The 14,939-nt window shown below is 54.5% G+C and overlaps 6 protein-coding genes across 6 annotated transcripts; 5 read left to right on the forward strand and 1 right to left on the reverse strand.

The window, feature by feature from the left end:
* Window positions 1-387: 387 nt before the first annotated feature.
* Window positions 388-2,150, forward strand: CCR4 (Glucose-repressible alcohol dehydrogenase transcriptional effector; the record flags this gene model as incomplete). Its single annotated transcript, XM_066777127.1, has 3 exons — window positions 388-850; window positions 903-1,278; window positions 1,331-2,150. The coding sequence occupies 3 exons, from the start codon at window positions 388-390 to the stop codon at window positions 2,148-2,150; spliced, it is 1,659 nt and encodes a 552-aa protein (XP_066632969.1).
* Window positions 2,151-3,205: 1,055 nt separating this feature from the next.
* Window positions 3,206-5,214, forward strand: SLS55_005684 (uncharacterized protein; the record flags this gene model as incomplete). Its single annotated transcript, XM_066777128.1, has 5 exons — window positions 3,206-3,320; window positions 3,437-3,673; window positions 3,745-3,834; window positions 3,898-4,727; window positions 4,834-5,214. The coding sequence occupies 5 exons, from the start codon at window positions 3,206-3,208 to the stop codon at window positions 5,212-5,214; spliced, it is 1,653 nt and encodes a 550-aa protein (XP_066632970.1).
* A 767-nt stretch (window positions 5,215-5,981) lies between these two features.
* EFM5_2 (Protein-lysine N-methyltransferase efm5) lies at window positions 5,982-7,423 on the reverse strand (the record flags this gene model as incomplete). The annotated part of the gene is made up of 5 exons (XM_066777129.1): window positions 5,982-6,717; window positions 6,771-6,862; window positions 6,919-7,013; window positions 7,189-7,202; window positions 7,263-7,423. The coding sequence occupies 5 exons, from the start codon at window positions 7,421-7,423 to the stop codon at window positions 5,982-5,984; spliced, it is 1,098 nt and encodes a 365-aa protein (XP_066632971.1).
* A 301-nt stretch (window positions 7,424-7,724) lies between these two features.
* Window positions 7,725-8,994, forward strand: RPN9 (26S proteasome regulatory subunit; the record flags this gene model as incomplete). Its single annotated transcript, XM_066777130.1, has 3 exons — window positions 7,725-8,010; window positions 8,071-8,306; window positions 8,353-8,994. 3 exons carry the CDS (start codon window positions 7,725-7,727, stop codon window positions 8,992-8,994), a joined length of 1,164 nt encoding a protein of 387 aa, XP_066632972.1.
* Window positions 8,995-10,628: 1,634 nt separating this feature from the next.
* Window positions 10,629-11,062, forward strand: SLS55_005687 (uncharacterized protein; the record flags this gene model as incomplete). The annotated part of the gene is made up of 2 exons (XM_066777131.1): window positions 10,629-10,776; window positions 10,887-11,062. 2 exons carry the CDS (start codon window positions 10,629-10,631, stop codon window positions 11,060-11,062), a joined length of 324 nt encoding a protein of 107 aa, XP_066632973.1.
* Window positions 11,063-12,094: 1,032 nt separating this feature from the next.
* On the forward strand, window positions 12,095-14,720 carry HRD1 (E3 ubiquitin-protein ligase hrd1; the record flags this gene model as incomplete). The annotated part of the gene is made up of 2 exons (XM_066777132.1): window positions 12,095-12,097; window positions 12,150-14,720. 2 exons carry the CDS (start codon window positions 12,095-12,097, stop codon window positions 14,718-14,720), a joined length of 2,574 nt encoding a protein of 857 aa, XP_066632974.1.
* Between the last annotated feature and the right edge of the window lie 219 nt (window positions 14,721-14,939).

Here is a 14,939-nt window from a genome sequence, read left to right on the forward strand (position 1 = left end):
ATGTTGAACGGCAACTCTCACCAACGCTTTGCGATGCAGATGAATCTGGCGAAGTTCCAGCAACACCAGAATCACCAGCATCAGAATCACCAGCATCCTCAGCATCATGACCATGGTGCGCACGGTGGACATGGAGCAAACTTTGGCAACCACCAACATAACATATCGAATGGAGTTCTGGCAAACGCGTCGCCGCACTTTGGGGCCAATCATCTGCAGAATGGCACTCCAGGAAGCGTCCACAGCACCTTGGCAAAGGCCCCAAACGAGCACTGGGCACTGCAGCTGCAGTATGCACAGCACGCGCGTGAAATGACCATGTCCCACTCCCATGCGCGCAATCACCCATCAACAAACAAGGGAGTAACGGCCGCACAGGCAAATGGAATGGCGAAGGAACCTGAGAAGGAAGAGCGTCATCGAGCTGCAAAGGACAACAGTGACAAGGATGACTCGCAGATATGGAAGGCCCTGGATCTCGGTGGCCAGAATCTCAAAGTTCTCTCTCCGGCTCTTTTTGACTACACCTTCCTTACTAAGCTTTATCTGAACTTCAACAAGCTCTCTTTCCTCTCTCCCGCTATTGGAAGGCTTAGGAACTTGAGGGAGTTGGATCTGTCCTTAAATGAGCTCCGTACGCTTCCTCCTGAAATCGGTATGCTAGTCAATCTTCGTGAGCTCTTGCTCTTCGACAATAACATTGAGACCCTGCCCTACGAGATGGGCTCACTGTATCAATTGGAAATGCTCGGCATCGAGGGCAACCCCAATCTTGATGATCAGCTGAAGAGTATCATCGTTGAGCACGGCACAACTGAGCTTGTCAAGTACCTGCGTGAACAAGCGCCAGGTAAGTGCCAATTTGTTTACTATTCGTGTTTTGCATTCTAATTGTACCAAAGGACCGGATCCGCCTACGGAACGTGACTGGATTGTCCTCGATGACACGCCCGCTGCGCCGGAGGACAAGTTCCAGGTTCTCAGCTACAACATTCTCTGCGATCGGATGGCAACACAGTCGCACTATGGATACACGCCATCCGGGGCCTTATCTTGGGAGCACAGAAGGGACCTCATCCTGCAGGAATTGCGAAGTCGCCAACCCGACATCATCTGTCTTCAAGAGATTGATTCTGAGAGCTACAACGAGTACTTCCGACCGGCATTGGCTCACAACGACTACAAGGGCGTCTACTGGCAGAAGTCGAGGTCCAGGACCATGGCTGAAAAGGAGGCCAAGTTCGTCGACGGATGCTGTATCTTCTACAAGAACAGCAAGTAAGTCTTAGTACACCCCAAAATCATTTTTCGGGTCGGCTGACACATCCAGATTCATCCTCCTCGACAAACAGCTCCTTGACTTCGCCAACCTGGCCATCAATCGACCTGACATGAAGGGCGAGCACGATATCTTCAACCGTGTCATGCCCAAGGACAATATTGCTGTGACGGCATTCTTTGAGAACCGTCAGTCAGGAGCGCGTCTCATGGTCGTCAACGCCCACGTATACTGGGACCCTATCTTCAAGGATGTCAAGGTCATTCAGGCGGCGATTCTCATGGAACAGATCCAGAAATTCGCGGAGAAGTATGTCAAGTGGCCGGCCTGCACTGACAAGTCCATCTACAAATACGCCAACGGCGACGAAGATGACGCGGAACCTGCGGAACCCTTGCCGGAACCGGCGCCCTCGATGACTTATTCGGAGGCGCAACAGATTCCGCTGGTGTTGTGCGGCGATTTCAACTCGACACCCGACTCTGGAGTGTATGAGCTAATTGCCCACGGCGCGCTCTCCAGCGACCACTCTGATCTTGGCAACTACAAATACGGACATTTCACGAAGCAAGGAATGTCTCACGCTTTCAGCCTCAAGTCGAGTTACTCAAACATTGGCGAGCTCAGCTTCACCAATTACACGCCCGGATTCACCGGGGTCATCGACTACGTCTTCTACTCGACAAATGCGCTCAATGCAACTGGGCTCCTGGGAGAAGTTGACAAGGAGTACATGCAACGCGTGCCTGGATTCCCGAACTTCCACTTCCCAAGCGACCACTTGGCGCTGCTAGCGGAGTTCGTGTTCAAAAGCCGAAAGGAAAGAAAGACCGTAGAGGCAGATTTTGGGCCGCAACGAGAGCGCCGTTAGGCACGAAAGATGCTATTTCTTCTTTGCATGTCAAGCGGTTCAGCACGCTGGATTTGTATGGCCAGCAGTTGGGTATCATACGGATGGCGCTGCGGTACAACAGGTGTTCGTAACGTCTTACGCGAATGCCTTTCCTCGTCCGTGCGAACGAAGCGGTGTTATGGGTTTCTGATGGTTTGTGGGTTTGCTTTTCCGCAAGTCTCGGGTGCTGGTGGCTAGGACAGGGCTGAAATCAAGCATTCAAGAGGTCTCTTAGGGCTCTTTCTCTCGACTTCCACAAAAGAGGGGCCTGGAGGTAAGGCGGGGGTGGAGCATTGGAGCAAAAGCAGCTTGCGGAGGTTAAGACATCGGTTGCAACAAGCCCCTGGCTGGTTTTGCCTGGTACACTCCTTTCGTCTCTTTCGGGTTGAGCGGCGGGTGGGCAATGTTGGTGAAATATCGCTCATCTTACCCTCCTCACTTTTCATTCTGGGGAACCAGGCGCCGGGTTGCCAGTTCCACTGCGTTCATTTCGGGGGCCCGCCTCGCCCCATGTCTTTCTTTGCTGGCCGGCGGCGTCGAAGAGGCATGCCGGTCCCACTTGAATGTCTACGGTCTGGATAGGGGGTTCTTCTTGCATCGCGTTGCAGTCCTGGTTTGGTGTAGCTCGGCGAGTTTTTTTCTCATTTATTTCCTTGTAACGATGTACTAGGTAGTTTGTCCGCCGGTTTGGCGTGAAAGCGATTGCCCGCTCGGGACAGAGTGTGGCCTTGAGATGAAGCGCGCAGTGACGTGGTGTACAGGGCTTGGGGGCCTCCAGGGTGCGGGTAAAGTGGACGCGGGTTCGCCCGTGAGATCCGCCATTGTGGATCGGCGGCGACTCATGCAGGTCCCTGTCCGTCCGCGGCGCACATCCGCGCTAATGCGACTCTACCACTATCTGACACCGAACAGCCTCGCTCTCACCAAGCGCCCCAAGCCCATTCCCACTGCCGCCCGCAAGAGCGCCATGTAGCGCGCCCCCACCACGAGCCTCGCACACCCCGGCATCCCCAACCCTCACCAAGCGCCCCGCCATGGACACCATCACCGTGACCCCCAAGTCAGCAGGGCCGTCCGCGAACAACAAGGTCACCAAGGGCAAGCTGCTCACAGGCACGAGCAACTTGCCCCAGATACTCTATGGCTGCGGTGAGTCCCAACCCGCGGCGTGCCTGGCAAGCGCCCAGAGGCGTGCATCGTGCGCGCGCGCGACCGATGGAGGAAGAGCCCGTCGCGAACTGACATTTGCCGCCTCCCATGTCCAGAACACCTTGAGCCGCTGTTCGCCGAGCGGCGCAAAGTGCTGGTGCAGCAGTACACCAACATCATCCAGACCATCCACGACCGCCACAGTATAATACCGCAAACCCACCGATCGAGCCTCAACAACGACAGCCGCCCCGTCCTCTCGCTCAAGCCGACGTACATGTGCCTGCAGTGCGTTGGCGTCTTTACCGCAGAGCTACGCGACGAACATTTCGAGGCGAAGAAGCATGCTTTCTGTATGTCTACCCGTTGCGCAGAACCGGCTGCCTTGGCTTGGATGGACCTGACACTGAACATTGGCCGACAGCTGTGGAATCGAAGCAGGGCTGCGTGTACTGCCAGCAATGCAAGGACTTCATCTACGACCCGATGCTGGAGAATGTGCGCTTGTTGCAAGGTAGGTGCCAATTGGCGCGTTATCTTATGCGGAGAGGGTCCGCTTGGTGCTAATCATCGGCAGGCCGCAAAAAGAGAAGGTTGGAAGAGACCATGACGCCAGAAGATTACCGCCTCGTCGCCCAGAACTCCACATTTGCCCCCTGTCGTGCCATCGGCTTGCGAGGACTGTATAACATGGGTCAGACATGTTTCATGAGCGTGATCCTGCAGTGCCTGATACACAACCCGTTCATCAAGGCCTTCTACCTCGGCGAGGGCCATACGTCCAAAGACTGCGATAGGGAGTCTTGCACCAGCTGTGCGCTGGATGAGATATTCACCGAGTACTATTCGCTGGAGAAAACCGAGGGATACGGTGCGGTGAGCATGCTGCTGGGCAGCTGGTCCGGCGCGCAGGTACGGCCTCCTTCTGAATTCTCCGTACCCAAGTCCACCCTGCTAACCAACCTCCAGGCTCTCGCAGGGTACCAGCAGCAGGACGCTCATGAGTACATGCAGTTCATTCTCAACAATCTCCATGTGGAAAATGACGGCACCGAAAACAACGGCAAGGACGGCGACGAAGAGTGCTCGTGTCTCATCCACAAGACCTTTTCGGGAAAGCTCCAGAGCACAGTCACGTGCGACAAATGTCACAATGTGACGACAGCGACTGACCCGGTCATGGACCTATCATTGGATGTGCGCTCGCAGGCGAAGAAACGGAAGTTGGATGGCAATTCAGAGAAAAATCCGGCAATTGACCTCAGAGATTGCTTGGATCGCTTCACGGGAAAGGAGAAGCTGCCCGCAGCCGAGTACTCCTGCGAAAAGTGCGGCGGTACGCAGCAGAGTGCCACGAAGCAATTGAGCATCAAGAAACTGCCGCCGGTGCTACCGATTCACCTCAAGGTATGTCATAGACTCGGGATGTCGAGTTTCGCACCTTTCAGAGGGTTGCGGGTTATCACTATGTCTCGTGTCAAGGGGCTATTTTCCGCTAACGATACCTCCTCAGCGCTTCGAAACCTCCAAATCAACGTCCACCAAGCTTGAAACCAAAATCTCCTTCCCCACTTCCTTGGACCTCTATCCATATACCACTCGCGCCCGCAGCTCCTCTTCCTCGTCGAAAGATTCGGCAAACGGCACGAAGGACTCGAAATCTGCCGGCAGCGGTGGCAACGGCGCCATCCCGTCGCCTACGTGCATGTATGAGCTCGCCAGCGTCATTGTGCACAAGGGTAATATTGACTCGGGCCACTACGTAAGTTACGCGCGCAAGGGCGGCGACTGGTTCCTGTTCGATGACAGCAAGGTTGTGCTGGCGAGCGAGGCGGACGTGCTGAGGGCCGAGGCCTATTTGTTGGTGTACGTGGTGCGCAATCTAGAGGGATGAGAGGCGACCTCCTAGAAAGGAGCTAGAATCGTCTCACCTGAACTTAGGAAGGAGCAGGAAAGGTACTGCATAGGCCGAAGGGGTTTCGCGTCGTCTCGGTTCGCCGTTCTTTTTCTTATTTGTTCTCGCTCGCTGTCCAGCTTTACGTTATTATTCTAAGGTATCATGGGATTCTCGTTTCTCATGTTTCCTCTTCTGCCTCTTCTATTCCTTCTTTTTCTTCTTCTAGTTTTTATTCCCCCCCTTTTTAGTTTGGTTCTTTTTCTGCTTTGTTCACGTTGCGAGTCTGTATCACTAGACTACTCATTGAACAAACGTGGCAAAAGCGGAGGAATTATGGATGGGATGGTGGGTCAGACTGAGCTACGGCTCAGATCTTGGTTTTTTCCTTTCGATTCAGTAATTTGGCATAAGCGGTTGGGCGTTATCCTTATAAGGGGAGGTACCTTCCTGGACCTTCGTGGTGGTGGATTTGGTGGTGGTTGTGTGGAGGGTCGGTGGCTTTGGAACTCACTAAATTCTCGCACACTTCACTTCAGCATACGCAATCTGAGCCTGGTGATCGTTTTGAAACTTCCATTTCTCCTGTCCGGTCGCCTCTCCTACAAGTACAGGGCAGCCTGAAACCGCGCTAGCCTTGTTTTATATACACTCACGAAAAGGTTTCCTTTCTTTCTTATCTTCGATTCTTGGCGCTCTGAAACCCTAATCATCCTGGAAAATAAAACTAATAATGGACGCACACAAAGGAAACTCGAGGGTGTAAATCACTGGTCGTCCAAGACGTGGAGGTACTGGCGCTCCTCGCGCTTCTCGCGCTCAGTCTGCGGCGGCATGTCGTAGTAAGTGGAGCTACGGAAACTCTTGAGGTAGTAGTAGAGAAGGCTCTTGATCTCAACGGGCTCGATATCAAGGTCCTTGAAGGTCTTGGCAGTGGGATCGATCTGTTGGTCGATGAACTCGCGCTCAACCTCATCACGCGAGATTATGGGCCACCAAAGCGCTTTGTTAAGGATCTCAGCGACAGGCTGGAGCACCTTCCTAGGAATGTTGATGTGACGGCGATGCTTGAGGATTTCCTTGTCGACCAACTCGGCGAGCTCGGCGGTGCTGTAGTTGGTGGGGCCGTAAAGCTCGTATGTCTCCGAGGCGGTGTGGTCGTTGTGCAGCATGTGTTCGAGCGCCATGCCGACGTCGATAGCATGCACAGGCCAGTAGCGCTCCTGCATGTTGTTGGAGGTGATGAAGTTGGTAGGACCGGCCAGGCGATTCAAAAGGCGGTCTTCAGAACCGAACATGGGGGCGGGGCGGACGATGGTGGTTTCAGGGAAAATGCTACGCGCGACCTCTTCGCCTTGAGCCTTGGTCCGGAAGAACTCAGAGGGCGAGCTCTTGCTAGCGTTGAATGACGAGACGTGGACGAAACGGTCAACATCGTACTTCGCAACGGCGTCGGCGATGCGTTTGGTACCCTCAACGTGCACGTCCTCGAGGTCAAAGTTCCTGCCGCACTACCATTACTTCGGTTCTCGCCTGCAGACTGCTTGCTTACTGACTTGGTGGGGTAGTCACGGCCGACCAGGTTGTAGACGATGTCCGAATGCCTGACGCTCTCCTCAATGGATTGAGTGTTGCGCAAGTCGTACTCCTACGGTTGGGTAAGCAACAACACCATGCGCTCGCTGGCAAGGAAGCCCTCCTTACAATGAAAACAACCCTGCCAAGGTCACCGGCAACCTTCAGGTGACGCTTGGCCATCTCCTCTCGGAAAGGAACGACAACGGTAACACCCTGGCGTGCTGTTCAATGCTGGCGTCAGCGCCTCCCTGGCAGGACTATGCACAGTAATTCGTACCCAGTCTGTTGACGATGTATCTGCCCAGAAAACCGGTAGCGCCGAAAACGGTTGCGGTGTGGCCTTGCGAAGGAGTCAGTCGCGGCTGGGTGGAAAGGCGGGTTATGCGTGGATCAAACCTCCAAGCGATGATCTATGTAGCAATAGGTCAGCACCAGCTTCATGCCCAGACAGCGTTCCAGACCAAACTCACCTGCCACCGGGTATCCTAATGATGGGCTTGCCGGTGCGAGTGATCGCGACATCGTGAACCTGGCGGCGGGCGGGGCGGGCGAAGGGGACGGAAAAGCGAGGAGCGGCCAATGCCTTGGCCAGGCCGGCGCTGGGGCCGGAGCAGCTCCTGGAGAGGGCCATGGTGCGGGGTTCGAGAGCGGAGAGCGGCGGGCGGGTGGTTGTCGATGCGGAGGGCGCGCTGGTGGTTGCTGCTCTGGGCTTGGCCGGCAGCGTCGGCGGCCGGAGATATGTCAGCCCGATCGTCGGCGAGCTCATTGGAGAAGCTACCACTTGGGGCCATGGCGCCTGCGAAGCTCGCCGCAGCTCCACTAGCACCGACATCACCGACCCTCTACCACCAACGCCCTCCGACACCGCCGCGCCGCCATACATCTTCCGCCTGCCTAACCACCTGCCCTGCTCTTCGCACTCCATCGTCAAGATGGCGGGACCGACGGCCAAAGATCTAGAGATGATTCCGGACTACCTTGCCGAGCAGCGCGACGCCGCTCCCGATGACCTGCAGCCCTTTTTCCTAAACTTTGAGGATTACTGGGAGCGCAAGCTGTGGCACGAGCTTACCGACTCCTTGGTCGAATTCTACAGCCATCCGCAGAGTGCCCCCCAGCGGATAAACCTGTTCAACACCTTCGTTCGCACCTTCGCCGACAAAATCAACCAGCTGAAGCTCGTCACCCTGGGCCTGAGCGCCGCGTCGCAGTTTAAGGGTACGTACGCTCGAATATTGGCAGGTTTTGTCGAAAAAGAAGCTAACATCGGTGATGTAGATGACAAGGAGCGCCTGACCTTCCTCCAGAGCCTTGCCGACAAAGCCAACAAGCCTGCCTCTCAAGATGCATACGTCTATGCCACCGTCGCCGTGGCCAGCGTCCAACTACAGCTGCGCGATTTCCCCGCCTCCCGGAAGAAGCTTGATGAAAGCGAGCGAATCCTGGACTCGTTCGACACGGTTGAGACGGTCGTTCACGCGTCCTTCTACCGCGTGAACGCCGAATACTACAAGGTACCGCTTCTGCTATTACCGTGAATGATGCAGCTGACATTTGCAGTCGCAACAAGAGTTTGCTTCGTACTACAAGAATGCTCTTCTCTTCCTCGCATGCGTCGACATTTCGGAGCTTCCCCGCGAGGAAACCATGCAGCGTGCTTACGACCTAAGCATTGCGGCCCTCGTCTCAGACTCCATCTACAATTTCGGAGAGCTTCTTCTCCACCCTATTCTCGACTCACTCACGAACACCCCTCACTCCTGGCTTCGCGACCTCCTCTTCGCCTTCAACCGCGGCGATCTGGCCGCTTACGATGTCCTCTCCGGAAACATCTCCAAGAACAACCTCCTTAAGGAGCACCAACAGTTCCTCTATCAGAAGATCTCCCTGGCCGCGCTCACCGAGACGGTCTTCCGCCGCCCGCCTCAGGACCGCACCATGACCTTCCAGGCCATCTCCCAGGAGACCAAGGTTCCCATCGACCAAATTGAACACCTGATCATGAAGGCCTTGAGCTTGGGTCTGCTGAAGGGAACAATTGACCAGGTGGATCAGATTGCCAAGATCAACTGGGTTCAGCCAAAGGTGTTGGACATGAAGCAGATTGAGGGCATGAGGACCAGGTTGAGGGACTGGGATTCGAGCGTCAACCAACTGGGAAACTGGATCGAGACCGTCGGCAAGGATGTGTGGGCTGCTTAGAGGAATATCCGCTTGTTGCCGCTGCACAGTTTAGACGAGATCTTACGGCATAATGGATGGCTCAGAAGAGTGGGAAGCAGTTGAAGTGATCATGGCTCACACCGTTACCCGGCAGACAAGACGGGCTGTGTGTTGTTTGTGATGGTGGCAACATGGTTTGTGGTTCTCGGTCTTCAGTATTCCGTACTGCGTGGACCAAAAATAGAAAGGCGCTTCTCCGGCTGCGCTAATGAAATGACAGCAAATAATCGACGATCACATCTTGGGCTACATGCGAGCTGAGAACCAACATGAATGTGTGCTGAAGAATAATCCATTGTAGTCGTCCTCGGCATCCGGTCTCTGATGTATATGCAGCGCCACCAATGCTTGTATTAACCATGAACATTCGTGCCCACAAAGTGCTTTCCGTGGTGACGTATCGAGGGGGATTGACATCATTAGGACGATAGCTACGAGCGCCATGACATCTTCATTCTATCGTTTTCATGATGTGATGCTGCCACGATTCGTCTGTCGCTTTGTGGACACCTGAACCGTATATTCTGGTAAGCTGTTTGGTAATGCTCAATTTCGGGCTTTAAATGTGTCTATCCTGTTTAACCAGTATGTATTATCTTCTATGTCCTGCGCACCTTGTTGGGACATGCCTAATGGGAATTCAGAGACGGATACAGGTCAAGTATTTGGAAGTGCACCTTAGTAGACGGCGCCACATCGCCACCAGAACGAATGGTTTGGGCCCGGATCTCTATCCAATCTCAAAACACACTGAATATTTGAGCATGATTCCGGCGTCAGTAAGCTTTATTCACGAAACCGAACCTTAACAATGGCAGCGCCCCTAAAGACATTGCCGGCAGGGATTGTCTTGCACTTAAATATCTCACCATCCACGACACAGCTTTTTAGCTTCTTTTACAGCTTGTACACCAGCTCAATCGTTCGTCAGCTAAAATGTCTCAGAACAACAAGACTACTTCATTCGCAAGGCCTGGGAAATGATGGACAATTACCATTTTCCGGCACTGAGAGATTCTTGGAATCCAGCTAAGGGACGGCAACCGAGCTGCCATGAGTATGGTATGGGAGCCTGTGCTGAGCTTGGGCGAGGACTTGCGAAGACGTCTGCGTTGTGAAGGTAGAGCTGTGCAGCCCAATGAATGGCGTCTCCAAGCATGTGACAGGCCGGGAAATGGCCATCGCTGGTTAGGCAGGTAGATCGACGACGCCACAGCAAAGTCCTATGAGTCTGGATGTGATGAAGAACACGCAATTGAGGATGGATGTTGAGAGGGATAACGTAGCGATGAGGTTATGAAGTCGTGAGAAGACCAGGGTGTCGAGCGGCCGGGGCAGGATGAGGCTTCTGCGTGTGGGGAGGCAGGGATGGTGGCGTGCGGAATGATGGCATTTGGACGAATCGCGATGGCGCACGGCCCAAGCTCCTGCTGCTGCATGCAACTGACGTCAGTCCCAAGCTGTATACATCAACGGTCGCGCCTGCCTTCCTCCTCTCCTCTTCGTTCTCTTTCACCCTTCCATCTCGCCAAGTCGCTCCTCATCTAGCAAAATCCGCTTCTTTGCAAAACTTCCACCTACCGCTTATACAACACACCCTCCAAGCCGCCACAATGCTTCGCACTGCCTTCGCTCGCAACGCCCGCCTCTTCACCACCTCGGCTCGCTTCCAGAAGAGCACCGTCGATAGCGTCAAAGACGCCGCCAAGACGGTCGATAGGACCATCTCCGATGCAGCTGTGAAGGGCATTGAGAAGGGCGGTACGTCATCAACACCTTATCCCATTCCACCATTGCTTGGAGACGCATCAACCTCAATGCATTGAACGTCGTTCAGATGAGCACAAGCTAATCCCACTTTCTGTATTCAGAACAGGCTGCCAGCAAGGCCAAGGACGCCAGTGGCATTGGCAAGCAGAAGGCAGATGGCGTCGCTTCTGAGGCGAAGGGCAAGGCACACGAGGTGGCCGGTGAGGCCAAGGGAAAGGTCCACGAGCTCAGCGGCAAGGCAAAGGGCGCGGCTGAGGAGACGAAGGGCAAGTTGTAAAGCAATCCACCTAGTATCGGGAGGATCATGACGAAGAGATGAATTCACCTGGGGAAAAAGTATGACGTACCTCTTAATGAGCGATACAATTGTAATCAATTCGCGGAAAAAGCCCCCGATTCGTGGTTTACAGACTTGCACATGTTTGAACTGGTCTCAATCCTCAAGTGAAGTGAAGTTGGCATTGGGGGCAGTGGTTCCACACGCAGGGAGCTCCGCATGCGAGGAGAGAATTTCTGTCTGAAAGCTGTCGCATCTCATACAGGTAAGTGTGTTTCCTTACCACTTGTGAGTTGCTATCGTATCTGGAGCATTGGAAAATCATGACATTCTACAATACTTAGAAATCCACTGAGCCGATCGCATTACTGAGACGTAAAAACAACGGAAGAAAAGGGATCGCCTGCTTCAAAGTGCGTTCGGTGCTGTGATGCTCATGAGTGGTAAGTCCTGTGGCAGCTCCGCGCGTACAGGTGGTGCCTATGAATCCGACTATCTTGAAGTGCAAACCAACAATTGTCCTCACCCATACACAGAGAACGAATGGTTTCGTCGTCTCCACGCCGTTTCACGCAATGCCGAGTTCTAAGTCAATGGTGATGGTGTACTGAAGAATGCGGGGGCTGCCATATCAAGAAGTCGTTGCCGCTGCAGCTTCACCCGGCTAGGTTTGTTTGCGTGAACGTGTCCGATTGACGGTCCGGGAGCTGCGCACGAGCAGCAACACCTCCACCACCACCGACCACCCGCTGCATTCCCTTTCACCCTCTTCTGCCCATGCAGATGGAGATCTCGCGTTATTTAGTCTTGCTTTGATTTGCATAGACTCGCCATTATGCGGATCGCCGCCTACGTTGGGGTAAGCTGCATCGCTCCAGCTCTCGCCGCCGAGCTCCGCAATGCGCCCATGTACTGACCTTGTCGCAACAGACCTCCGTGGCCCTGGCCGCCTCGGTGCTGCTTCGCGCCGCATATGAAAGGCCCAATTTCTACTCCGCATGCGTCTATCTCTCTCAATCAAATGCCTGTCTCATGGTGCGTCGTTTCCGCACTCCCGATGCTGCCTCGTCCTAACCGGTTTTGGTAGATCCTCACGAACCTCGTCCTCCTCTTCACGGCTTCCTTCATGTACGGACTCCAACGCCTTCTATACGGACCGCTCCGCCCCATGGAAGTCGAACGCCTCTACGAACACGCCTGGTTCGCCATCACGGAGACACTGCTGGCTATGACTATCTTCCGCGATGATGTGGGCGTCTGGTTCTTTGTCATGTTTGTCAGCCTCATTGCTGGCAAGATTTGGCAATGGATTGGCGCTGGCCGAGTCGAGTTCGTGGAGCAACAGCCTCCGACCTCCAACGAGATATTCTTCCATTCCCGCCTGGCCTCGTCGCTGATCCTGTCGATCGTATATGATTCGATGATGCTCGGGTACTGCGTGGACTTTGTCTTGCGCCAGGCACGCCCAAACATGATCGTCATGTTCGGCTTCGAATACGCTCTGCTCCTCATCGAGTCCTTCGCTACGTTCTTTAGACATATCCTGTGTCTCATTGACCTGACAGTCCAAAATAAGCAGACAGAGGCCAAGAGGCAGGAGATGCTGGAGGAGAGGAGAGCCGAGAGACAGCGACAGAGGGAAGAGGCTGGTGAAGGCGTGCTAACGGCGGTGGAGCTGGCTGCCGAAGACATCGAAGTGGACGACAATGAGATCGACGTGCCTGGATGGGAGGGCAAGGGTCGCTGGGTCTTTTACTTGGACCTTGCTAAGGACTTTGTCAAGCTGACCATTTACATGGCATTCTTCGTCATCCTCATGACCTTCCACGGCCTACCCATTCACATCATGAGAGACGTCCTCCTGACATTCCGCTCATTCCACAAGCGCATTTACGACTTCTTACGCTATCGCAACGCTACAAGAGATATGAACTCTCGCTACCCTGACGCTACCGCCGAAGATCTCGGAGAGAACAATATCTGCATCATCTGCCGCGAGGAGATGCGCCCATGGACAACGCCTGAGCAAGCACAAGTTCCTGCTGGTGGCGCTCCGCCAGCACAGACTCCACAGCGACCCATCGATGAGCGCCACAGGGCGAAGAAGCTACCGTGTGGCCATTGTCTCCATATCAGTTGCTTGCGCAGCTGGCTCGAACGCCAACAGGCTTGTCCCACCTGTCGCCAGCCGGTGCTCGTTGAGGAGAGCCGGCAACGTCAACAAGCAAACCGAGCCAACCTGGCCGCGAACGCTGGTGCACAACCCGGACTTCAGCAAGGTGCTCAGAATGTCATCCAGCAAGATGGGAACGCCCAGCAACCGCCTCTACCACGCATGCGTCAGATTCAATTTGGCCCCTTTCGCATTGGATATGGCGTCCGCGCCGTGAACCTGAATAATGCGCAGGCGGATAACCCGCTCGCTCAAATCTTAGAACAAGGGCGACAGCAACAAGAGCAGCTACAGCATCAGCAACAGCAACAGCACCAACAGCGTGGAGGCCTGGGTGACCGCTCGACTCGTGCACTGCTGCGTGAAGCGACGGCAGATCCACTCCGGGCGAATTCCGTCATTGCGCAGACCATGTGGCTGGATCAGCTGGAGCGTCGCCTGGTGAGTGATATTCAGGCCTTGAATGTTGCGCAGCATCAACTGCACCTTGTCCGAGCATTGCAGGCAGAATATATGCGTCTTCGTCGCGTAGCGGCCGCTACTGTTGTCAACGGTGCCCAGCCCGCACAAGACGCCCAATCCCCGCTCGCGAACATGTTTGCTGGCCTGAACACTGATGGTCTCAATCTCAACGCGCCGTTGGGCCATGACTTGACTCAGCCGCGGCTTTTTAACACAAGTGCGGAGCAGCCTGTCATGGAAGCTCACGACCCCAATCTTCCGCAAGGTCTGACTCTGCCCCCTGGATGGTCACTGTTGCCACTCCATAGGGCCGATGCTACCCAAGCGCAAGAGTCAGGAAGCCAAGGGCTGAACCACCCCCCCATTCCTGCTCGCTCAACGGCACAATCTGCCACAGATGCTGCGGCTTCTCTACAAAGCTGGAACGAAATAATGACTCGGACACTGGAAGAAGCTCGAAACCGCAACTACACTCCCTCCGACGCTTTGACACAGGCGCCTCCGACCGCTACAACCTCCAATGGCACCGGTATGGAAACACTTTTGGAAAGGCTTAATAGCAGCGCTAACACGGCATCAGGCAATACTCCTCCGGGGCTTCGTGAGACTTCTACCAGCTCTACCGATCCTGGGGTCAATGTGCAGACAACCTTGGAGGGCCAAAGGTTGCCAACCAACATAGCCAGCCCACTTACCGCTCAGCATGGCAACGAGACTATTCCCACCGATTCTATGTCCCACGTTCCCCCGTCTTCTGGCCCAGCGAATTCCGGAACCTCGAGTATCTCATCTCCCTCGGCGCATTCATCGCATCCTGTTGCTGGTGAATCTTCTGAAGTATCGACCGATACAACGCCTACAGCTGGTTCTGAAGAAAGCTCGACAAAGGCACCAAGGCCCGATGCTAGCCATGCTAGAGACCTTACTGCTCAGAGTGACGGGGTCAGCGGCTCCACTCCTGCGAGTGAGCGACCTCCACCCCGACAGCCGACTGTCGAAGATGAAGAGGACGAGGACACTTAGAGCATACTCTTGAGTCTTTGATGGGTGACTTTGGAGTATGAATGACGAGAAAAACATTTTAATTTCTACCCCTGCTTACAGCGTGCCTCTGCTTTCCCGAAACTGGATTGCCTTCGATGGGGAACGACGTTCTGTGGGTGACACCGAGCGCAGATGCTTTTCTGTAATTATACCCTTTATTTGCATAGCGGTGGCGCAGTAGGAAGATACATGACGAAC

This window comes from Diplodia seriata (assembly GCF_021436955.1).
Source record: "Diplodia seriata strain FDS-637 chromosome Unknown scaffold_5, whole genome shotgun sequence".
Classification (NCBI taxonomy): Eukaryota; Fungi; Ascomycota; class Dothideomycetes; order Botryosphaeriales; family Botryosphaeriaceae; genus Diplodia; species Diplodia seriata.